General features: G+C 44.0%; 1 protein-coding gene across 1 annotated transcript in view; it reads left to right on the top strand.

Moving 5' to 3' along the window:
* The window catches only part of COL19A1 (collagen type XIX alpha 1 chain), a 352,964-nt gene that overhangs the window by 326,078 nt on the left and 1,362 nt on the right, over window positions 1-25,524 (top strand). Inside the window, exons 42-50 of the mRNA XM_060167691.1 lie at window positions 1,062-1,106; window positions 1,210-1,272; window positions 5,469-5,504; window positions 5,640-5,684; window positions 8,290-8,460; window positions 9,982-10,048; window positions 20,216-20,344; window positions 25,085-25,162; window positions 25,343-25,459. Of these exons, the coding sequence (XP_060023674.1) occupies window positions 1,062-1,106; window positions 1,210-1,272; window positions 5,469-5,504; window positions 5,640-5,684; window positions 8,290-8,460; window positions 9,982-10,048; window positions 20,216-20,344; window positions 25,085-25,162; window positions 25,343-25,459 (751 nt within the window). The remainder of the gene's footprint in view (window positions 1-1,061; window positions 1,107-1,209; window positions 1,273-5,468; window positions 5,505-5,639; window positions 5,685-8,289; window positions 8,461-9,981; window positions 10,049-20,215; window positions 20,345-25,084; window positions 25,163-25,342; window positions 25,460-25,524) is intronic.

The raw sequence follows: 25,524 nt of genomic DNA, 5'->3' as shown, positions 1-25,524 counted from the left end.
GGGCTCTTCCTCCCCTCCCTCCCAGGATGGCGTGTGGGCAGAGGGGGCAGCATGCCCTCCCTGGGGCCTCCGAGGTCCCTGCCAGCACTACCCAGCCTTTGGGATCTTTGTCTGGAGTTCCAGGCCCAAGCACCCTGCACCCCTGAGTCCATGCCAAGACCCTTTGGGATACTGGCTTTCTCAGCCCTAACACATCCCCCAACTCAGGTCTGTGGGATTCCAGGCGCTCCTGCTGCAGGCGGGCGGTGGGAGCCCGGATGCCATCTCGGGGCCTTGTGTCTGCCTTGCCTCGGTACTCAGCTGTAGCTGACCTGCCAGGCGGTCTGCTCCCAGAGTTCCATACAGCAAGTGCGGAAAATGGCCTCCCTCTGCATTCCCTTGCAACCTACTGGGATTTCCATGGTCTCAGTCCCACACCTGCATCTCCAACCACAAGAGGTTCAAGGTGCAGGCGGCGGCTCTTTCTCAAAGGCAGGATCCTTAGGCCTGGCCTGGACGCTTGGGCTCGTGTCCACTGCCGTCTCTGCTGGTGCATCTTCCCCGCTCATCCCTCCTGTGGTCTCTCTAGCCCACGGTTTCTCCGTCCTCAGTCTTCCAGGCTGCGGTACGCTGGGTCACACCAACCTTGTCCTCTCCTTTCAACAAAACGGCCTTTCAAATAAACCATGCTTCTTTTCAGGCTATCTCTCTATGAACTGAAAAAGCTTCTTGTGAAAATCAAAATCTAGGAAGGACTCCTTTGACCCACCGTGCCCTCCTTCCCCCTAAAGTAAAGACGATCTGCCCATCAAGAGGGATTTCCAGAAATGAGGATACACTGGCTTAATATTTTCAAAAGGCGTATCCTCCCTCCCATACCACACACCCCTACGTGCATTGAGGGACTGCCGTCCCGTCTGCCCAGTGCAGTGTGGTTTCCGGGACTCTGGCCGGTAGGGATGCCAGGTCGGTGTAGAGCCACACCTGCAGCACAGGTGGTGCACGGACAGGTGGGGAAGGGAAGCGCGTGGCCTCATTCAGTAATCTGGCTCCTAACATTTCCCCTTGGCTTCATTTCCCAGGGGAAACCCGGAGCCCCAGGCCCTCCAGGAGTTCCAGGAGAACCGGTCAGTTGCCCATTCCTTACTTAGCCGTGGTCCTTGTGTTGTACTGCATGCAGCTTCAAAGCTCTTCTTCGCAGCTAATGTTTGTCCGTGGCTACGTCTACAGGGTGAGAGAGGGCCTGTTGGAGACATAGGTTTCCCTGGACCAGAAGGACCCTCAGGAAAGCCCGTAAGTCCTTTATCTATTATTTGCCAGTTTAAGAAATGTTCTAAGCGTTGCCTCTTTACCTCTCTCTTCAGAAAGTCTGAGATTGGAATAAGTAGATTCCAAGTAAGTAAGCGCAGGTCTGCAAATGGCTTTGGGGGGTGTGGTTCTCACGGAGTGCCCAGCTCTCTGTGAGTATCTCTATGTCTTAAACCACAGTGAGGTCTTTTGTTTTAAATGTCAGGAAATTAGACTCATTATTTCTCAGGTCTGAGGTCCTCAGCAGAGCTAAAACATGAAATGGCCTGTCATATCCTGAAATACAAAGACTCGCAGATGTAGCACCTGTGTGTTAAGCTAGAGAGGAAAGAAGCTCTTGTATCAGATTCCCTCCTTTACCTGTGGGCCTTGTTCTTACACGTTCATAAATCACTGCTGTCAAATACATCATCCCCTCCTGTCCTAGAAGAGCTCTTGGCTACTGATATATAATATGGATGTGACATTGTAACAACCATTCCTACTAACTCAACTCAATTCCACATATTGTCAGCTCATCCCTGCCGTTTGCTAAGGATGTGCTGGGCCCCGAGGGAGGGGATATAAAGAGGAATAGACATACCTCACTCTCGGGTGCGCTTTTTGTAGAAGTCCCTGCTCCCTTTGCTTGTTTCTGCGCCGTGGGGTGGGTGGGAAGGGGATGCTGTTAGGAGAAGGGGGGCTGAAGGTGACTGCGCAGCAACAGAGTTCAGGAGGCTGCTCAGAATCTGTGAGACCACAGGGTAAGGGCATTCCCTGGCCACAGCCTCCCCAGAGAAGGCGACATGAACGCACGGGAAGTGTACGCAATTTAGAGTCAGGAAGATCTGGGTTTGAGTTATGACTCAAAGGGTTTGTGAGTCACTTAAGCAACGTGACATATGGTAAGACGTCCAATGCCTGCCGTGGGAGACGCCCCATCAATATTAGTCTCATTCCCTCCCTCCCCTCCCTCCCTTTTACCAGCTCCCCATCCCAGCCCCTGTAAGCCACTCACAAATGCTTGCCATCCAGCTCCGAGGGGATTATGCAAAAAGCAATCTGTTCACTCAGCAAATACTTCTTGAGTGCCTACTACATGCCAAGCACTGGGAGGTTTCAGCTCATCGGATTTACATTCTAGTACAGGGACACAAAACAACAAACAAATAGACACACACAACTTCAGGGAGAAGATGATCTGAGCAGGGTGAAGCCCTAGAGTAGAATTTAAATAGGGCAGTCAATAAAGGCCCACCACTTGAGCAAACCCTGCAGGACGGGAGAGCTCAAGCCATGGGGAGGTCAGCAGGGCGGGGAGGCAGGGGGAGCTTGTTCCAAGAAAAAGGAATGGCTAGTAGAGCCTGCCGTGTTGAAGGAAGGGAGGAAGGCCTGAAGGCAGGCGTGAGCTGAGCTAAAGGAGAGGGGCAAAGATACGGAGGGAGAGGCAGCCAGTGGCGGAGCACAGGGAACTTCTAAGCTGGGAATGGAGGGCGGGTCTCATGTGAAGTCTCACGGAGACCCACTGGAGCATCTGTAGCAGGGAAGCAAAATGACTGGACTGCATTTCAAGGAGTACTGTGAGTTCTGTGCGGAGGGCACACCGTAGGGAACGGAACTCTGAAGCGTCGCCGTAATCCCCATGAGAAACACAGATGGTGGGAAGAGGAGATCTAGGGTGTGCACTGAAGGTAGAGCCAGCAACACTCGCTGATGGATCAGACAGATGCAGAGTGGGAGGAAGAGACCAGTCAAAGCTGTGGTTTGGGGTCTGAGCAACCGGGTCAGGGTGGTATGTTTCGTGACATGGGTGGGTTTGGGAGGAAAAACTGAGCTCTCTGTTGTAAAACTTCATGTTGAAGCACTAGTAGACATCCAAGTGGATTTCTAGTCAAGTAAGCAGTGTATATGTGCCTCGGCAATTAATGGAGAGGCCAGGACTGGAGAGACTGATTTGGGTCTTTCAACCTGAGCGTGGATGCAGTGGGGTCACTGCGAATTGGGAAGAGAACAGGGCTGTTAGGAGAGGATATGGCAGAAAGACGGAGAAGGTGCAGCCAGTGAGATGTGAAGAAAACCAGGCGAAGGCGGTTTCCTGGATGTGGAGGGAGGTAAGTGTTGAAGAGAAACGAGAGGAAAACATACAGAAAAGTAACAAAGGAGCTGACAATTCTCCCCCACGTTTGGAAATGTGGACCTCATTGCGGGGAGAGTACAGCACGGTAGGATCTTGATGAAGAATGACCCCGTTGAGAGGGGACATTTGAAGATACAAAAGAATGGACTTAGAGTAAGGAGAGAAGACTCCCAAGTGGAAACGTGTTTCGAAGGAACAGGGCAGAGCAACCTTCTCACGGGGAGGGGGCGGGCGGAAGTCCGAGTACGCATGCGCACAGGTGCGTGGCTCTGGCGGCGGGGATGTGAGCGGGTCCTCTGCTGTGATTTTCTCAGTGAAGGACGGAAGTCATCAGTTGACCATGAGGAGTGGGGTGGTGATGCTGGAGGTTTCGTGAGACAGGAAAATATGTGCAAGTACTTCTGGAAAGAAGGAGTCAAGTCAGGAAATACAGAAGGATGGCTGGTGATGCAGAGGGGCTGCTTGGGAGCTACTGCCATACGTGTAGATCAGAACACCTGAGTGAGGGTAACCCTTCTTCACCCACAGTCAGCTGCTCAGACGCAGGTGTGCAGCGGAGGGAAAGCTGGTTATACTTTCTGAGTTAGAAAAAAGAATAGGGTTCTTGCAGATAAGTGAGACGAGGGGGATAGAGGTAAATCCACTGAGGTTTTTGTAAAAATTTCTGAAAGCAGAACTCACCCCCCCCCACCGTGGAGAATAAGTTAGTAACGCCTTCATAGAAAAGAGAACACACATGAGAGTCATTGATGAATTACAAGAGACAAAAAATTATCTATAGGTTTATTCATTTTCTTGTATTGTTACCAAAAACATGAATTATATTTTTATTTATTTTTTATTTATTTATATTTATTTATATTTATTTATTTATTTTTTTATCTTCTTTTATTCAATTAACACAGTTGTTTCTTTCACATCCTCTCCTTCATCAGCTTCATCCTTTTTTGCTTGTGTTTCTGGATGACATAAATCCTTTGAACCTGATGCTTTGGGCAATGTGGTCTTAGTTAAAGTGCCCTAGATAATTCCCAGGCTGTTCAGGAAGGCCGAGGGACTCTGTTTGGGTTCCCAACTGTGGCAGGTGTTAGTGTGATTTACAGCAGTGAAAACACAGACCTTTCTGCAGGTCCATCCTTGCAGACTGCACTCCAGCACAATCAGAGTCTCCCAGGCTTTTCAGAGGAGCAAGTCCATGCACCTGCCTGCTGGCTAAGAAATCATTTCCTCACCTTGGTCTCCCTCTTCAACAAATCGCAGAAACGTACCTGCTGTCTCACTGTCAGTATCTGATGGGACCCCAGGTGCTCTCCCTTCTTAACGCCTCCCAGTCAGTGGTTCTCCCAAGCTTATAAATCTGTAAGCAGGATTGGGCTTTATTACCACCTCCAAAACTGCCATGTATAGTTCGGGAAACTTCCAGTTTACTAAGAAAAAGCCACTATTTAATACTCTCAGAAAACATGGTTACAGATTTCTCACTGTCCTTTCATATTTTCTAACTGAAAAATAACAATCGTTCTCTGACTGACAGTTTATTTCATAGTGGCATCTGGCTCTGGCCATGTTATGAGATTTCTCAAGCAGCAACGGAGACCATTTACTGAGAATGACTTTCTTTGGTAGGAAAATTGTTAGAAGGGAACAATAAATGCCGTACACCAGCCAACCAGTGCCATGGGGAACCTTCTTATTTCTCAGAATGTACCTAATGGAATAAGTAAGGAAAATAACCCTGTTGACTATTTACAGTGAGCTAGGCATTTTCTGTTATTTCCCTAAATCCTTAGTTTTAAGGCCCTTATTTTATCCTGGCTTTATAAGTGGAGAAGCTGACGCTATTAAGGTTAAGTAAATTGCCTGAAGTAAATGGAACTTGCAAGTGACAGAGTCAGAATTTAAACTTGGGGCTGACTCTATCGATTTTGTTTTCCATTTCGCCACACTGCCTCACCAAAATCTCAGTAGAAATATGATAAAGTCCTTGAAACTTTACCCTCTTGTTGCATTTAACTATGTCTGTTAATGCAGAATGAGAAATATTGATCATTTTTTGTCTTTACAGGGAATAAATGGGAAAGATGGATTACCAGGTGCGCAGGTATGGAAAATACTGTTGAAAATAAATGTTCTAATGCAAAACTACATCCAGATTACCTGCCAGAGCTCCTGATCCAGCAGCTTGATGAGAAATCTTGGCACACAGTGATTTTTAGTGCTGACATTTGTTTTTCAGGGCATCATGGGTAAGCCTGGAGAGAGAGGCCCCAAAGGAGAACGGGTATGTACATTCCTACTGTGATTGTTATTTAAGTCTGTCTCCACAACTGCCCCCTCATTTGAGTTACACAGTTATGGTCGTAGACCCCCTCGAAATCTCCGCATAGGAAAAGGCTGGGGTATTTGTGATCCAAGATCTCCGCCAGGCATAAAATGGGACCATTCAGGGAAACAGGATCAAGGCGTATGGCAGATACCCCTACCTGGTTTGCCTTTATTCACAACTAAGTCTGGTTTGCTGTTCCAGTTTGGAAAGCTTCTATCAGCCTCCTGTCTCAGACACCTGTCCCTACTGTAGCTATCACCCGTGTGTTCCTTACCTGAAGTAGGGTTTCTCCACCTCAGCACTGTTACTATCTGGGGCAGGTAATTCTTTGTCACAGGTGCCTGTCCTGTGCTTTGTAGGATGTTTAGCCGCATCCCTGGCCTCTACCCACTAGACACTGTACAACCAACCTCCCTCCAAAAATGTCTCCTTGCAACTCCAATGCCTCCCTGGGAGCAGAGGAGTTGTCAAGACCCCCTGAGCTGGGGGAATAATACTAGGCTGAGTAAGGGGGGCTGGTGAGGGGCGAGAGAAAGACAAAGGGGAAATGAACATATAGAGCTACTAGTAATGCCAGTCACGGCGTACGCTTTTCTTTTCATTGTTTGGTTGTTGATGTCATTGTTGCAGCTTCCCATTCTCTTCTCTAAGGAACCTTAGCATTTTCTGCTAGAAATGGATTCATTCCATGGCAACATGTTCCTTGAGCATTGTTATTCAGAGGGGTTCTAGCGAGGGCTTGCACGTGTGTGTGTGCGCACGTGCACACACATTCTTGTGTACTGGTGTCTAGTTTACTTATTATTACCCAAATAATCCATGCTAACTGAAGGAAACACAAAAATAGAGATAATATAAAGAAAAAAGAAAAAAAGCCTACCTTCTCCCACTACACAGAGATATTTTGGACATATTTCCATCTCACTGTTATACATCATATACACGTTTGCTCAATGCATCGGTACAAGTGAATATATACTTTTCAGAAAATTGGTTCGTACTGTTTCGTAAGTGAATTCTTTCACCTAATATAGGACGACCATCTTTCCATGTCAGTAAATCTAGATCCACGTGGACATTTGAGTGGCTATATGTGATTCCACTGTTTGGATATACCTTTTCCAAGGTATTTGGAAAATACCCTGCCCCCTTTTCCTGGGTATTTAGGTTCTTTCTAATTTTCATGATAAAAAACCTTACTATAATGAACATCCGTGTGCCTAGAGTATAGATGATTTTAATCGTGTTTATTTTGCGCATGCTCAAAGTGTGCTAGTGGTTCTTTTCTTTCTTCCTCTTTTAGTCTTCGTCATCTCCGATATTTCTCCAGATGCAAGCTGGGTTGATATACTTGTATGAGACATATTTTTATAACCAAGACAGTAGAATTGAAATTAGGTCCAACTGTTTTTCTTCTTTCTACATGGCTTCTTTCTATATCTCTTCATTTATGACCAGATAGATCTCTGTAATTGTTCATTCATTTTTATTATTTTTTAAATCAGGAGAAATAGAGTTTGGACTTCTGCAGAATAGTCACAAATAAAAGAATCATACAGTGAAATACCGAGCAGGTCAATGCACCATTCTTTCACATTCAGTGTGATCATCACCTCCTGGAACTGTGGAACTGAATGTTTGAAATGTGGTACTGAGACACCTGCTCAGTCACACACGCGTATGCTCTCATTCGCATTCTCCCTCCCTCTCTCTCTCTCTCTCTCACCCCCTCCCTCTTTCATATTCTCATGCACAGACACATACAGTAGTAGACACCTTGCAGGATCAAAGTCTACATTAACGAAACTTCTTCTCAGATTCAGGCGCATCTAATTTATTACGGCATCTTAATCAATGAATTCTCTTACAGTTTATTTACATTATGGAACGAATGACCTCCGTGATGACTCTCCACCCCAGTCACCTACTTTGAACCTTCCCAAAGCCTCCCTTTCTCACCTTCCTGACTCTTTAAGATACACTGCGCACGCACACGCTCACACACACACATACACGTGTGCATGTAAAACACGAGCACAGAAACCAACCCACAGAAACTATTAAAGGCCAAGCATATGGGAAAAAGCAGAAAAAAGGAAAAACACAAGATTTAGGAGAGATTTTGAGTGTCCTGAAAAGGGGTCTCCTTTTCCGAGTGAAAGCTTTCAGTGATGAAATCTTCTTAACCATCTTCCTTCCTTATTGAAAAGGAGACCCAAGCCTGAAGTGACAGCCACTGTTGACTTTCAAAAGTGGCATCATTCTAGACTGGCACCCAGGTACAAGTAACATCGTCACTAACTTTTTACTGAGTGCTTTCCACGTGTCGGCTTGTTCTAGGCCCTTTACCTGGGTTAACTCACTTCTCAGCGTCGCCTATTCAGTGGATACTCTTAATAACCCCACTTTAGGGAGAGGACGCAGGGTGCAGCGAGTTCGATTCACTTTGCCCCAGGCCTCACAGCTAGTACGGGCCAGTATGAATCCAGAACCTCTGCTTTTAGCCACAGCTAACGTGCTTCTAGAAGAGCTCATTCTTATTCATGTTTCTCCTTAACAGGGTGATCAGGGAATTCCAGGAGACCGAGGCCCACAGGGTGAACGCGGAAAACCAGGCCTTCCAGGCATAAAGGGAGCCATAGGTCCTATGGGGCCCCCAGGAAATAAGGGCTCCCCGGGCTCCCCGGGGCACCAAGGCCTTCCAGGCCACCCAGGCCTCCCCGGCTCCCCGGTAAGTGGGCGAGGAACTCGTGGCTGGGACTGACCACGTGTCCCTTTTACAACAAGAGCAGTCATAAACCTTTCAAGATTAATATAATGAACCTAAGCTGGCTTCTACAAGGGTGGCAATAGCTGTCATTTATTTCAAGTTATGTGTGGACTCCCCCTCTTAGTACTCACTAAACATCCCTCAATAGAGCCTCACAACTAACCTGGGAGGACAGGTGACCTGTCCGTCCGCCTTGACGAATGCAGAAGCCGAGTGCCGACCTGTCCAACGTCACAGTTATCCAGTGGGTCAGACCCAGGCCTGACCGACTCCAAGCCCACACTCTTCCATACTGTCCATAATGTCCCCTTACACTACCCAGAAAGCACACGTCTGCTTCATGTTAACACTCCATTCTGTTGACAATCAGAACAACACATCTGCCCTGTATGGTGCTTTGAAGTGGAAACCTGTTAGGCCAAGAAAGAGTGTTTGGCTAAGGAAGCCCATGTCCTTATGAGCATCGTCAGGAGGCTGGTGGATGGCCATTCCACGGAGGACTGAACCTGAAAATATCCACATCAGGAAGAAAGGGGAGTCCTAGCGTGAGGCCAGGGGGTTAAGGACATGCCGTCCTCAGATAATCACCCAATTCCAGAGATGGGGCCGAATTGGGCGTTCCCACCATGTGCTTTCGTTTACCCACTCTGCCTGTACTCTGCGTGAATAAAGCCCATACAGTGAACCCTCAGGGCTGTGTCAGCACGTGGTATTAGATGCATTCGTTCAAGTTCATTTGCCCCATAAACAGTGAACGTAAAATATTGAAATTGGAACTGTTCTGTCCCACAGAAATCATCACTTTATGAGTAACAACATACTTTGAAACCCTAACCATCATGAAAAATAATAGCTCCCTTTTAAAAATGTCAAGGTATTATAGTAAAACGTTACTGTTATAAATGTGAGATACCATTTTTAAATGTTCGGTTCTTTGTCGAATTCATGTAGATTTATTTGTCAAGGGGTTAAAAATTCAACTGGCGTCGTTTACCTCCTCCGCTTTACCAGATCCCGCAGCATTTTCTATCAAGGAAAGGAAATTGCTTAATACAAGTGTGCTTACAATGTGCAGGTTGCAAATAAACTTCACCATGAAATGGGTAAAACTTGGTAAGTTTTATCCCATGAACAAAACATGCTGAAGAATCATTCAGCGTACTTGGAGTTCTCCTCCTTTGAAGATACATAATAAAATCAGTTAGATATTGACTTCACCAGTGTCCAGGGATTAGTTACAGGTTAAGAATGTGCCTGGGGTGGTCCCGTCATAACACTGGTTCAAATTACTTCAGAAAATGAAGTAATAGGAAATGTCTTTCCTAATCGTGTGAAATCTAATAGGAAGTATGTTCGTATCGCTGGTTACGGTGCCGGCCCACAGCCTTTAAAGCACTGTAGTTATGCACTTCTTCCCAGCATTTCTGTTCTTTATTCACTTGTGCTAGGTTCTGCATTCACAGGCCTTTTTTCTCTCTTTAGGCTGATGTGGTTTCATTTGAAGAAATAAAGAAGTATATTAATCAAGAGGTTCTGAGGATTTTTGAAGGTGAGATTTGCTTAATACACATTTCGGAAGTTTCCCCCCCTCCCCCCTCCCCTCAGCTGTAGGGAGTCCCTCTAGCAGCGTTCTCCAAAGATGGCAGTGCAGCTGCAGCAAGCAAAGAATCATTTTTCCTTTTGTGTGTGTGTGGGGGGGGGGGGCAAGGTGAAGGGAGAAGATACATTTCTAAATGGTTTTTAAAAATCAAAATAATATTGCATGACATGTGAAACGATCAGAAATTCAAATCTGTGTCCACAAATAAAGTTTCGTTGGAGTGCAGTCCTACTCCTTCCTTTATGTATTTTCTCTGGTTGCTTTCATGCTGGACAGGAGGATTGGGTATGTGACAGGGACCGTATAGCCTGTAAATCCTTAAAGATGTACTATGCGACCCTTCGCGGAGAAAGTTTTCTGACGCCTGATGTAGATACTTTAATAATGCAGCCTAAGATAGCATTCCTTAAAAAAAAGTCTCCATGTCACACTGTTGATTCATTTTGAGTTTTCAGTTAACTAACAACCCCCTATGTTCCTTATACGAACTTTTAAAAATCAGGGGTTTCTCATTACGCGCTGCGTTCATTTTTACAACGTTAAGTGTGTGGTTTTATGTTTCTTCTTATTCAGTTTCAAGTGATTGGTGTTCAAACATCATTCTCACCTGAAAATATCTTTTGGAATCTTGTCTCATAGGGCAGGCTGGCGGACCCGCATAACTTCGTGTCATCTCTAAATTTCCTAGGCATGTCATCATTCTAATTGTTGCTAGAAATGTTGACTAAGGAGGGTTAGGGCTAAATGCCATTGCGTTTGTCCTGCTCGTTCGTAAATCATCTATGAATCTATGGTATTAACGAGTTCTGAATCCATACAGCTGTCTTAAAATCCACTCTACATCTCTTTCTTTAGTCACAAGGATATTACATGATTTAATCAAATGATTTGCTAAACTCAAGATCGCGCCCCTCAACTGTGAGCTTATAAGGTGGGAATTATTTGTCTTGAGAAAATAAATCTACATTGGCTGGTGGTTCCCGCTTCTTTTGCAAAGCATCCTTCCTTTGCTAAGCTAAAAATGCGTTGTTGAATTTTGCAAGCAGTAGGATTACAAGATGCCCTGATTTCCTCTTAAATCTTTCACTGCCAACATGGAGTTAGCCTCTCTCCAGGAAGCCCTGAATATTTTAAGCAGTAGTTAGATTTAGAGACCAAAATCTCTCGGTGCTTGAGGGCACATTATCTTATTTCACGTGAGCACTTGAGAGAGAACAGATTAGCCCAGGGACTTTTGGTAGCTTCAGTGACAAAATAGAAAAAAGATGTTTTTTCAAAGGTCATGAATTCATGCTGTTGATTTCACTTCACATTGATCCCTGCGAAGTACCTTTACCTTGCTCTGACATGACAGTTTATTAATACAATTGTCGGCTCTTTTTTTTTTCTGAGCTACCAGTTTTCTCTTTGTAATTTTCGTTTTGCCCTTACATTTTAGAATCTCCTTTTATCACGTCTGTGATCTCTTATCTCAGGCAGCTTTAACGTGGAGCTTCAATTTCTTAAAATACTTTACATAAAAACACAGAGTAAATAGTTCTGTGGTTAATTAGTCTAAGTTTTTAAAGGCTGGTTAAGGAGGTCAGAAAATATAGCCAGGCACTCTCAGAAAAACGTGACATGCGGAGATACAGGAGGTGTCCGTGTTGCAAGTCCTGGGGACACTGGATAAAGGCAGAGCCCTGGTGGCCTGCCCAGCAGGGGAGGCGCCACACGGCCCTCTCAGGCCACCGGGAGGGTCCTCCCAGGAAGGGCTGTCGGCCTCCTGAGGACGGAGGTCACGGAAGCTGGGCCACTCACGACCCATCTGTCCCACCCCCTCTCCCCCAGGCTGGTGAGGCCCAGTAGAGTGGTCAGTGCCCCCCGCAGAGGCCCCAGATGTCTTGGCATCAAGACAATATTCTCAAGTGGCCCCAAAGCAAATTTTTTCCTGAGACTTCCAGACTCTGAGACTCCAAATGGGATCCCCCCTCTCTTTTTATCTCTGTTGGCCCCAGCCCTACAAAATCGTCTTCTCCCGAACAAAGTTGTACCTGGAACCCAGAATTTAGTTATTCGGCACTTTAGTTCATTTGTCCCAAGATTATTTCAGGTCAGTCCATGTCATCTTCCACTTCAAAGTCACCTTTTCCATTGCCTCTGAACACCATTTATAAAAGAGAAAAACAAAATCCTCCATTTTCACAAATCTTAGAGCTCCAGGGTCACAATTCTGCTTTTCGGAAAGTTTTCTCTGTAAAAGCCAAGATGAATTCTCACGTGTTAAAACAGTCATGGGCTCCAGTGAAGCAGCCCCTGTCTGCCTCTCTCTGGCTGAACCTCTTCACAGAGAGCTGTGTCCGTGGCAGCCGATCGCCTCTGCTCCACTCACCCCTGCAAGTCCTCAGCCTCGAGAGGGATCCTCTCTGCTCAGCAGCCGCGGGTCGTCTGCGGGGCTCAGGGGAGTCCTGCTGTCCCGGGTCATCGTCCAGACCATAGCAAGGCCCTAGACCAGGCCCCAAAACTCAGGCTCTGCTCATGGAGGTTTCCAACCCCTCTGGGGATTCGCAGGCGACCCCGCTGACACAGCACTCCCACAGATCTCACACTTGGGACTGTCACCCGGGCCACTGAGCCCTCTTTCAACATCCTGGTGCCCTGTCCCAAACCCAGCACGCTGGAAGAAAGATGGTTCTCCACCCATCCCAGGTCCGGGTTTCCGGCAGATACAATGCACAGACATGCACCCAATCTAAAGTTGCGTTAGATTCTTGATTTGATTGGCCAAGAGCTCAAATCCTTGTGCATGCAAGGTGGCCACGCAGAAAGAGGACAGAAGCTGTGTGTCTCAGCTTAGCCCCTTTTTGTTTGATGAGGGCCCTGCAGCCAGATCTGAGAAGCTTAATTCTTGCTCTGACACCCACCAGCCTATTGTATTTGGGGATTTATATCACCCTGCAGGCAGGATTTACCAACCTGGGCAGGCAAGTGGACAAACGTCTGGCCCTCTGGGTTCTTTTTTTTTTTTTTTTTTTTCCCTTTTGCGGTACGCGGGCCTCTCACTGCTGTGGCCTCTCCCATTGCGGAGCACAGGCTCCAGACGCGCGGGCTCAGCGGCCATGGCTCACGGGCCCAGCCGCACCGCGGCATGTGGGATCTTCCCGGACCGGGGCACGAACCCGCGTCCCCTGCATCGGCAGGCAGACTCTCAACCACTGCGCCACCAGGGAAGCCCCCCTCTGGGTTCTTGAGACGAACTTGGAAGCGACAAGGCCATACCGACGTCTGTGGGAGGACAGGAGGATTGGGGCTGTGTCCCTGAGCAATGCTTCTGCCTCTAGATTGCCAGGGCCAGGAAAGCCCCTCACCTATGTTTTCTCCATTTTCCATACATAGTTTCATCCACATGTGTGTGAACATGTATGAATATGGATTATCCTGTCCTCTTGTTTCCAGGCTGCAACATCTCTACGATGAAGATAGTAATTTATATATGTATTTGTATACACATATTTGTATATGTACAGTCTTCTCCTAGATACACATAATTGGAGACGTAGATAGTTTTTAAAAATAGTTTCCACATCATAGTCTCTGTCTCTTCCAACCTGCATCTTTCTGTTTGTTTGGGTCTGTCATTCAGCTTAGAGGGTTTCCTCAGTGCCAGCCATCCTTGGCCATGTGCTCATACAAGAGAATGGGTTCTAAACAACCGCTGGAAAGTTAGGAGTGAATGGTGGCCTTGCCAACAACGAGCTTTACCGCCGGGTAATCTGGATGGTTTGGGGGGGGTTGTTTGTTATTTTTTTAATTAAGGGACCCTCAACTTCACTGTCTTGAAGTCTTTCCTTGTATTCTGGTCAGATTCCCCAAAGGAAACACTTGCATCTCCTGCCGGGTTGCCAGCATTTGGGGAGCAAGGTAGGCGGATAGGGCAGTGGTGGCCTCAGCTCCAACAAGGCAATGCCCATTTCTTCTCCTTGTTTCCAGTAGGCAAGCCTGAGTCTCAACACAGTCTGGGGTCCCCAGTGCAGAGATGGCCTATTTACACGTTTCAGGTGATAAACCTGCCGCCTTTTGCTGGGATTAGGAAGGGGCAGCTAGGCAGCTGCACAGAGCAGAGAAAGGGATTTCTCAGATCATTTCTTAAACAGGCTTTCATCCAGTCCCCCTTATTTTAGTTCCCCTCCTTTAGCCCCACTTCCAGATGTAACTCCTGAACATTTTAAGGATTTTGTGATTTAACACAGGCTGTTTCTCAGCTCCTGGTGTAAAGATTTGGTTTTCTTGAGTCTGCTAAGTCATCCACACTCTGCCATCTGGTTCTCAGCTTCCAAAGGTTAATGTCGTCTCCTTTCACATTCTCCCATTCTTGTGGTTTTATGCCTTTAAAGGTAACTTACCATTGTTTTGCAGTGATTCAGGAAAGAGTTAAAGCAGATGCATGTGTTCAATCTACCATCTCTACTCATAATAACATTTCAAAGCAACAAAGATGACAAAGAATCGAGCCAGAGTTAAATGTAGCAATAACAACCCTTGGACCGTAATGTGCCACGAAATGAATATGAAGCCACCAAAGATGCTGTTGAATTAACAGTTAGAATGAAACTAGAAAATCATTCTCAAGACATGAAAGGAAATTACTCTTCTGACATTTTTGCCCATTAAGAGATAACTGTATCTAATTTTTGCTTCCACATTTAAGAGATGTATGGAAAAAACCCAGAACATTGGAACCAAAAAGTGATTTACAGAACTGATTACCAAGCCTATGAGTAAAAGTTATTTAACCTGAAGGCTAAGAGGTAACAATATTATCAAGTAGACGACTGATTTCCCAAGGGAAATACTCATTAACTACTCTCTGTTTTCCATAAGGGGGTAACAAAAGGAAATAAGTTGACACTATACCAAGAAAATGGGCAATTAAACATTTGAATGGGCATTAGGAGAAAAAAGTGAATTTCTCTCTTTGAAAGTATTTACAAATTCTGTGAAATAGAAGGGAGACGTGGGCCAGATGACAAACTTCCTTCTCCGTAGAATGTACTTTATTATCACATTAATGTTAATGTCTGCATGATATTAACAAGCCCATTCTCCAAGGAAGGCCAGCCATTGGTGTCGTTTGTTAGAATGACTGCTGTGGGGTTGCCTCAGCAGATGGCCTGTGTGAGTCTGGTTTACACAAGCTCCTCTCCAAACTCTTCAATTTCCTGCCTCATTACAAAGCACAGCCAAAAACAGTTTAATTGACCAAAGATCCCTGAAAACAGAGGAAATGCAATTAAGAATCCAAGTCTTTACAATTTATTTACCAGCTCAGAAACATATTATTTAAAATTATAGAGCACTGGAGTATGGTTCAGAGGAGGTAATTACCCTGTGCTAAATAACTGTTTTTGAGTGTATCTTAAAGCTAGATAATTTACAGCTAGAAGTAATTATTTAAAAGAACTCTCTGTTTTGCTAAAAATATTTAAAAGCACCCAAAGCAAGTTACTTACAAATTCAATTCCTACATTAAAGAGGAAAACTAGTGCTATGAATATTTGTGTTTAGATATTGAAGATATTCAAAGAGATATGTTTCAAATTAAGAAAACTTGTACTGAAATATATATCTATCTTTTAAGTGCAAAACAACAAATAATATGCAAAGTTTCAAACTGTGATCACTGAATTTCATATTTTTTTATAAAACACGCAGTTTACGATGTAATATAAAGATATTCTATCTAGATTCAATGTGATGATTTGCAAAACTATATATATTAATTGCACATTTGTTTTATCTGTTGTTACTGGAAACAAATGTATTAACAGCAACCAAACACGCCCCAGGTGGAAAGTCAGGTAATAAAAAGTTTTACTGGAAAGCCGGTGACTTAATGTCACTCTTACGGATGACTCATCAGACCCTCATTGGTTTTCATCATCATTGTCAATCAATCCACATCAGAGATTCTGGTCCTCTGGGTACTGGCATGTTTCCATTCAGTTTGCTCTGTGATTTCAGAATGTGAGTGTAGGGTGATTACTCTTTTGTTTATTATAGCTAATACTCCACATTTGTTGAGGCTTTTCCCTTAATGATTCTATTTGAAAAGAATTTTGGTTTTATCTCCTAAACAGTGTAGGGACCTACATGTTTTTAAACAAAATTTTTATTGAAAGTCCATTGAAAAATAGGTTTTACTCAGTAGTAATTTGCTCTTTATCAAAAATTTGTAAAACATACACATCCTGTTTAAGCGAAAAGTGTCTTTAAAGTTCAACTAAGTGAATTAAACTGAGCGAAGAGACTGGAGAAAATTGAGGTAATTCTTTACAAGGTCTATATGGTTTGGCCCTTGTTTTTTCTAACTGGCAGCTATAGATTCTAATATGTTACTGTCATTTGGTTCTTAGTTGCAGAATAAACACTAATTTAATCAGTAAAACATTTTTCTAGAAGATTGGTCTGCACCAAACCTATGCTGAATTTTTCACATGGAAGGGTCATTTCGTACTACTTACTAGCTATATCTTTGAAAAATTGTTAGTTTTACAAGTGAAATCATTTGAATTTGCTTTTTAAAGAAAATAGGTGAAAAGAAAAAAAAAATGTGGTTACTTTTTTTTGTCATGGCAAGGATATGCCTTCCTCCAGTTTTCTATTTTAAGTCTAGTTACATATATATTAGATTTCTTAAATATGAGCTATATAAAATATAAACAAAACAAGCAAGTTTAAATACAGAATCCAGTGATACATTGTATTTATCATGGACTTTGGGTGAATTTGCATTAATGACTACCAAAATTATCCATACAGTGGCAAAATATTGAAAAGGCTTTTGAGATGAAATTTAACTGAACAATAGTCTATGTGGGGTTAATAATCAAGAATTCTACAATAATAAGTGTAACCGTGGATTTGCTTATTCAAAAAAGTAATTCTGAGAATAATTATATAACAGATTTCTAGTCATAAAATAAAGCTTATTGGTAGTTAATCTTTATAGTGCACGGAGCTTATAAAAACATGGATAATAATTCTTATTGAATATTGAAATGATAATCTCTCTCTGCTCTCTCCATGATTTCTTTTTTTTTTTAACATCTTTATTGGAATATAATTGCTCTACAATGGTGTGTTAGTTTCTGCTTTATAACGAAGTGAATCAGCTATATGTATACATATATCCCCATATCCCCTCCCTCTTGCGTCTCCCTCCTACCCTCCCTATCCCACCCCTCTAGGTGGTCACAAAGCACCGAGCTGATCTCCCTGTGCTATGCGGCTGCTTCCCACTAGCTATCTATTCTACATTTGGTAGTATATATATGTCCATGTCACTCTCTCACTTTGTCTCAGCTTACCCTTCCCCTTCCCCCGTCCTCAAGTCCATTCTCTACATCTGCCTCTTTATTCCTGTCCTGCCCCTAGGTTCTCCAGAACCGTTTTTTTTTCTAGATTCCATATATATGTGTTAGCATACAGTATTTGTTTTTCTCTTTCTGACTTACTTCACTCTGTATGACAGACTCTAGGTCCATCCACCTCACTACAAATAACTCAATTTTGTTTCTTTTTTGGGTGAGTAATTCTCCATGACTTCTGAACAAGAGCACTTAATGCAGAAAATGTTAAAGGCCCAATGCAAAGCCCTGCTTATAGAGAATGTTTAATTTGGTTAATAATTTGACTTGTTTAGGAATTTTAGGGTGAAACTTTTAATTTATATTTTCATATTTACATTTTTCGGTGTTCATTTTCCAGACCCTTTAAATGTTAGGAGTTATTAATGCACCAGCGTCCTATGATGCAGAGTCACTTTTTTGTTGACCCTAAGCACTGACATTCGATGTACCCTGTAGGACACACTCACGGTCAGACAGCCGAGCTCACCCGAGGTAGCACTCTTACCCAGTCCTGCCTCCCCTCCCTGGACTTTCTCTTTAGGACCCAGAGGAACAGGGTTGGGCTCCAGGCAGCCTGGTGGATGAACAAAGGGCAGATGACAGTGATGTGTCCTTGAGAAGATTTAGGACGTATTCAGGTCATAAAGGTCACATCACTCCACACTGACAAAAGATTTTTAAATGTTCTGGATAGCTTGTCAACTTCCTGTAACGTGTGTTCTTAGTTTCAGCGTTTTCTTGAGGTTCACAGAAATGCACAGAGACTTTGCTGGTTTCGCTCGGTCTGCAGTTGGCATTCCCTGGGCGCATACTCCTCGACAGCAATGCTGCGTTTGTCCCTTTGGCCAAATGAGACATCCTTCCTACTAAAACCTTGGCTGACTGATGGAACTAACTGGAAATCAAACTAAAAACAAAAAGAGAAAAAGAATAATATTGAGGGTGTATAAGAGAACATTTTCTCTAAAAAGCATAAATTGTTGACAAAGTAAGGTATTAGCCCAGTATAGAAATTAAACAGTGCCATGAAACCATAATGAATAGGAAGCCAGTGACCCATCTTTTCAATAAATAAACTTCTCTATCAATAATGCAGTTCTGTTCAAGGATATAAAGTGTCACATACCATATGAGTTATCTATTGCTGCATAAGAAAATATCTCAAAACTTTAGTGGCTTAAAACAACAGTGTTTATCATCGTGCATTTTCTGTGGATCAGGGACTTAAAGGGTCACTTACTTGTGTGGTTCTGTCTCGGCGTCTGTCATGAAGTTGCTTTCAGGGTGTCAGCCAGAGCTGACGTCCTCTGAAGGCTCAGCTGGGGCGGGAAGATCCACCTCCGGGCTCACTCACGTGGCTGTTGGCAGGTGGCTTCAGCTCACCCCCATGTGGGTCTCTTCATGCCCTCACGACGCGGCAGCTGGCTTCCCCCAGAATGAGGATCTAAGAGAGAAAGCAGCCAGGAAGCCACGAGGCTTTTATGACTTAGTGTCCCCACTTGCCTTTTTTCTATTCATTAGAAGTGAAAGGAAGTTCAGCCCATACTCCAGAATAGGGGGATTAGGCTCCATCTAATTCCATTTGGAAGGGAGTGTCAAAGACCTTGTCAACATATTTTAAACCACCACACTGCACATTCACAACACTGCTGGAAAGTGGCTTAAATGTATTATAACAACCATTTTTTAATATGAACCTGAATTCTCTCCTCAAGTCATTACCAGAGGTTAATTAGGCTCTAGGACAGCGGTCCCCAACCTTTTTGGCACCAGGGACTGGTTTCATGGAAGACAGTTTTTCCACAGACCGGGGACGAGAGTGGTTTGGGGATGATTCAAGCGCATTACATCTATTGTGTACTTTATTTCTATTAGTATTACACTGTAATATATAATGAAATAATTATACAGCTCACCATAATGCAAAATCAGTGGGAGCCCTGAGCTTGTTGTTTTCCTGCAGCTATATGGTCCCCTCCGGGGGTGATGGAAGACAGTGACACCCGACGTGTGTTGCTTATGTCCGGTCTACTCCATAAGACGTAGCTTAATTGTCACTTGCCACTCACTGATAGGGTTTTGATATGAGTCTGCAAGCAGTTGATTTATTAGGGTCTCTGTGCAGTCAAACCTCTCTGCTCATGATAATCTGTATTTGCAGCCGCTCCCCAGTGCTAGCATCAGCGCCTCAGCTCCACCTCAGGTCATCAGGCATTAGATTCTCATAAGGACCATGCAACCTAGATCCCTCGCATGTGCAGTTCACAGTAGGGTTCGCGCTCCTATGAGAATCTAATGCTGCAGCTGATCTGACAGGAGACGGAGCTCAGGCGGTAATGCGAGCCATGGGGAGCGGCTGTAAATACAGACGAAGCTTCGCTCCGCTTGCCTGCCGCTCACCTCCTGCTGTGTGCCCGGTTCCTGATGGGCCATGGACCCCTGCTCTAGGGTGTTGTCTGCTAGATGGGCAACATCTCTGAAGCACTGAAGGTTCTCAATCCTCTGATCAACACAACTCATCTGCGTCCATATTCAAACAACTTTGTACAATCTGTTTTACTTGAACCATCAAAAAAATCTCTCCACGCTCAGACCAGTTGGTAAATTAGATGTGCTTAAATTGAAAACCAGTAATTTTTTGTTGAATTTTATGTAAAAATATTTGAAAACTTTTGACATAAAAAGTATTTCCATAACATGCATATTATTTTCCCTTTCATCAATGAAGAGAGGATGGCTGTGTTCCTGTCTCAGCTCAAGCTGCCAGCAGCAATGCTGGCTGCCCAGGCTCATGGGAGGCCTGGTCCACCAGGAAAGGATGGGTTGCCTGGGCCACCAGGAGACCCTGGGCCCCAAGGTACGTCTTTGAGGACAATATTTGTTTACCAGCTCTTTAACTCTCAGTATTTATAAAATGCTAATCACAGTTAAGGCAAAAATTATATCTATTTATATACATTACAAATATATATTAATATACATTAAAAGTATGTATATTAGATTATATATAATATATATACTTGGTATGTGTTTTATAAATTTATATAAAAATATGTATATATAATGATTTAATATAGGATATCTTGTTAATATTTGATATTCTAGAAATAAATTTTTAATTCATTCCAGTTTAAACCTGACTGATAATTATCTGCTAATCTAAATGTATTTAATAACAATACTTATTATGATAATAACAGCAATAATGTGCTTATTTATCATGATTATCTGCAAATTTCTAGTCATTTATGCCTCGCAGTTAATGTAAGTAGACAACAAGAATCTTAGTATCTTAGTATCTTAAAGAAACTGAGGAAAAAGTCTTAAGACCTGCTACTATGACTAGTGATTTGGGTCCGAAATATATTTTTGAGAAATTTTAGAATCCTTTTTCTTCTGCAAAAGTTGTGGATGGTAACTTCTGAACTAAAAAAAAAAAAAAAAAATTCTCCTGTTGTTTTTAAATTTTTCAAAGCAAGACTTAAATTGGCAAAAAAAAAACTTGCTCCACTGATGATAACTTGATAAGAGACATGATCTTAAATGTAGCTTGGCTAGATTCAGCTGGCAAGAGCATTTCTAGAAATGTGATTGGCAATCAGCAGAGGGGCCAAGGGGACCCTGGTTTAGAAGATTCACAGCTCTGACAAGGAAGCATTAGATCCAATGAGTACGTACTGTGAGAGGAAAGACCAGAGACACTGCTTTTCATGTGTTATTATAGAGGAACTCAAGGGCTTTCCTTGGAATAATCAAAAGCTTGTGTAAAGGAGAAAGACAAAGATGCTAATCTGGAAAGATGCATGCACGCCAGTGTTCATAGCAGCACTATTTACAGTAGCCAAGACAGGGAAGCAACCTAAGTGTCCATCAACAGATGAATGGATAAAGGAGAAAAGAGAAAGTTAACACCAATATCACATAGGAATACAGTTCAAAATACTATATATGCGGAGGGTTATTTCCCTTTCACTAGTTCACTTTCCTTCCTACGGCTTCTCTATTTTCTGTAGGAAGGGCCCAGAGGTGATTGCCATGTCCTCCCTCCCCTGAAAGAGGCACAGCTTTCCCCGGTCATGGGGTTTGTGAGGGTCCTAACTTCCCACTAAGACTGACAAGCCTTCTGGTTTAGCTAGCACAGTGTAAAACAACGGCAGTGAATCACTCTAGTTTACCTGAACTGTCTTTTCTACCTAGTTTCTCTTAGGTCACAGAGAGTTTTGGCAGGGAATTGGAAGCAAGTGTAGAATCAGGTGTAGCCTTGTGTGTGTACCATTGTGTAAAGGGTGGTTAATTACCATCTTCTGCTAGTTGGGTCTGTTGTGAATTCAGAGTGTAGGAGATGGGAAGGAAGACCTTGATAGCCCATCTGAAGATGTTTGATGCCTCAAACCATGTGAAGAACCAGGACTGTTAACACCAATAGGAGAAAGATCTTGGACAGATGCTTCACACAGTGGCCATCTAAGGGGACAAGAGCAATGCATGGTCAGGATAGCAAGGAAAACCCTTCTGGAACTAGAGTCACCAGTCCACACAAACCCCTGTCTCGGGCTCCCTCCCATGCAGGGAAGGCCCACCTGGAAGGCCCATCTGGAAGGCTCTCGGGCAGAGGCCGTGCCAGGTCAGCAGTGTTCGTGCAGCTTTTGGAAACAAGACCTCTGTTCACCACTCATTGGCCTTCACTTCCGCGAAAGATTTCTATGGGTTTTATCTGCTGTGCTGCCGAGGAGACCTTAGCTACTGTTTCCACTCCTGATGGGGCTTCGGATCCAGTTCTTTTTTTGTTGTTTTGCGATACGCGGGCCTCTCACTGTTGTGGCCTCTCCTGTTGCAGAGCACAGGCTCCGGACGCGCAGACCCAGCGGCCATGGCCCACGGGCCCTGCCGCTCCGCGGCATGTGGGATCCTCCCGGACCGGGGCACGAACCCGTGTCCCCTGCATCGGCAGGCGGACTCTCAACCACTGCGCCACCAGGGAAGCCCTCCAACGTTTTTAAAAAGAATGTTTAGTAAAATTAACAAAACTCTTGTCCCACCAGAGGGTTCTGACAACAGACATATCTTGATTATAACTCAGGTGTCTCCTCAACGTTTGCATATCTCCTTTTCAGGATTTGTTACATGCCAGAAATGCAGCCAAAAAATAAAACTCATGAAATATGGGAGTTTATAATAAGACTTGAAAGTCAGAATGACTCCTTGATCCGTGGGCTGCAGAATGGATGTAGTGTTAGCAGGCATGAAAACAACATGAATCTTGTTGAACATTCTTTCAGCACCTGCTCTTCTTGCAGCGAGAATAGATGCCAATATGATTCTGAGTTGGGTCACCTTGTTTGCACTTTTCCTAGATTCCCCAAAGGGCAATTGTTGATGCCTTTTTTTTAATTCAAAAGCATTTCCAGACAGTTTTCGATTTTAACCATCCTTTGGGTTTCGGATTATTGCCTTCCCACTGTGCTGCGGGAGGAGTGCTTTCCTTGGTGTCCTTTATTCCCAGCCCCCAAGAGTGGGAGTTGCTTTGGGGTGGTTACTAGGAGAAAAGGGATCCAGCCATTCTATCCCACATCAATTTTGGAGGGGTGGTATTGGGAATGATGGTTCTTACTTTTGAACTTCTAAAGTTCAGCTGTTATTGGTTTGTAATGAAAGAAACCACCTGTTATGTATAAGCCAGTGGCCCATAGAGTAGTTGACGTGACTGAGATAGATTTGACCCTTCAGATCTGTTAGCAGTAGGGGCCTTAGGAAATGGGAGGCATATGTGTGTCAGTATGGTGACAGGTTCAGTGGCCAATTAGTGGGCCAGAACAAGCAGGCCAGACAATGTGGAAGGCTTGCAGACAGCTTGTAAGGTCCCACATGAAGAGTCATCCTCCCAAATGCCAGTAACACTCTTTTTCTGACCTCATTTTTCCACCGTGCAGGTAAATGCCCTGATTTACAGCTTTAGAAGTAAATCCCTTGTGTTGAAAGGGAAATAAAGTCTAACACCTTAAAAACTCCAGCAAGCACAGTTCTTCAGTGATGAGAAGCTCTAGGTGCTTTGGATTAGGACACTGCTGTTGTTTTATACTTTTTCCTACGTAAGCTACACTGATATCAAACTCTCATCCTGTACCTAGGGGCCAAGAAAACACATGTCTGTTTGCAGATAGACCAGCCTTTTAGTCTTTTCCAAATTTCGAGAGAGGCCTACCCCAAAGGGTGAAAAGCTTAATTCTAGAGAATGGGGACGTTGTTTTTGACCTTTTTAGCGTTCCTACCTGAAGTGTTGTTGTGGAAAAAATATGTATAGCTGATTCACTTTGTTATAAAGCAGAAACTAACACACCGTTGTAAAGCAATTATACTCCAATGAAGATGTTAAAAAATAATAATAATAATAAGACCCTGGACTTCCCCGGTGGCGCAGTGGTAAAGAATCCACCTGCCAGTGCAGGCGACACGGATTTGATCCCTGGTGCAGGAAGATCCCACATGCCGCGGAGCAGCTAAGCCCGTGCGCCACAACTACTGAAGCCCGCGCGCCTAAAGCCCGTGCTCCGCAAGAAGAGAAGCCACCACAGTGAGAAACCCGCGCACCACAACGAAGGGTAGCCCCTGCTCGCCGCAACTAGAGAAAGCAACGTTTTCCGCATTTCCTGCGCGCAGCAACGGAGACCCAACGCAGCCAAAAAGAAATAAATAAGAAATACATAAGACCCTAAGGCTTTTGGGGAGACTTCATAAGGAATGAGCTTGGGACCTTTTTAGGAAAGTTAAGATTAGAAAGTTCTCATGTGCTTTGTGCACTTCAACATCTTTATCTGTTAATAGTGGGTCCGTATTTACCTAATGATGTGAGAGATCTGTACAAACGAGTTGTTACATTTGACAGGGCACGTGTCAATGTTACCTTATTATACAAATACACGAATTATTGTTTCTTGTTTTGTGATACCGTATGCACTGAAATCCATATGGAATGATATATTTTGCATTATATTGAAATCTGAGAACTGAGTTTAAATATGTAGCTTTAGCACCTACGTTGTTCGTTTGGAATTGTGTTCAGTGTCGTTAACCCTCTTGTTAATCGGAAGTTCATGTATCTTCACTTATTTTTCTTTCCTCCTCATTTTTTTAGCCTACGATCTTAAGCCCTCACTGAGATGACTTGAGAGCCACCTTAACGAGGTGTCTGTAATAGCAGGAGCTGGGTTGAACTATTAAATATACCTCAGGTGGTAAATGTCATTTTACTGCAGAAATGTTTAAATATAGATTTGGAAGGGTGCTTTCAAATGACCCTAAGTCCAAACATTTCTCCTTACTGCTCACGCTTGTTAAATGAAGGTCACTTACATAAAAGAAATCCTGGTGATATTTTAAACTTGAATATGTATCTATTTAGTGTTCACTCCACTGTTCTCTCTAGGATCTAGGATTGTATTGAATCTCTGTAACATAGTTTTCAGATATAAATGTGTGAAGATAGTCCACTGGGTGGATTTTCAATATACACCTCAAAATATTTCCTGAACGTATATCAGTCTGTTGCCAGAGAACACGCTTACTTTTTTGTCTCTCTTTTTGTATATCTCCCATTTAGGCTACCGAGGACAGAAGGGAGAAAGAGGGGAACCGGGAATGGGGCTTCCAGGGAGCCCAGGACTTCCTGGGACCTCAGGTAATAGTGATATTATCATCTTCACAACATGAGCAGACCTCCCAAAATAGAAGCCATGCCTGCTCCCCGATGGCCCTTAGGTATCGCTGCAGGTGACACTGAATGACCCACGTTGGTTGGAGGGAGGGAGCAAAAGCCATATGTTGACCCGTGTTCTGATGGGGTCTTTTATTTCATTAGCTCCGGGCCTGCCAGGCTCACCAGGTGCCCCAGGGCCCCAGGGCCCCCCAGGACCCAGTGGAAGGTGTAACCCAGGAGACTGCCTGTATCCCGTCTCTCACGCCCGTCAGCAGACAGGTGGGAAATAACCGTACCTGAGGACGACTTGATTCCCAGCCATCCCTCCTGCTGTTGGAGCTTTC

This window comes from Lagenorhynchus albirostris, chromosome 12 (genome assembly GCF_949774975.1).
Source record: "Lagenorhynchus albirostris chromosome 12, mLagAlb1.1, whole genome shotgun sequence".
In the NCBI taxonomy this organism is placed as follows: domain Eukaryota; kingdom Metazoa; phylum Chordata; class Mammalia; order Artiodactyla; family Delphinidae; genus Lagenorhynchus; species Lagenorhynchus albirostris.
Note: the sequence above shows the minus strand (reverse complement) of the source record. Positions and strands in the feature narration are given on the sequence as shown.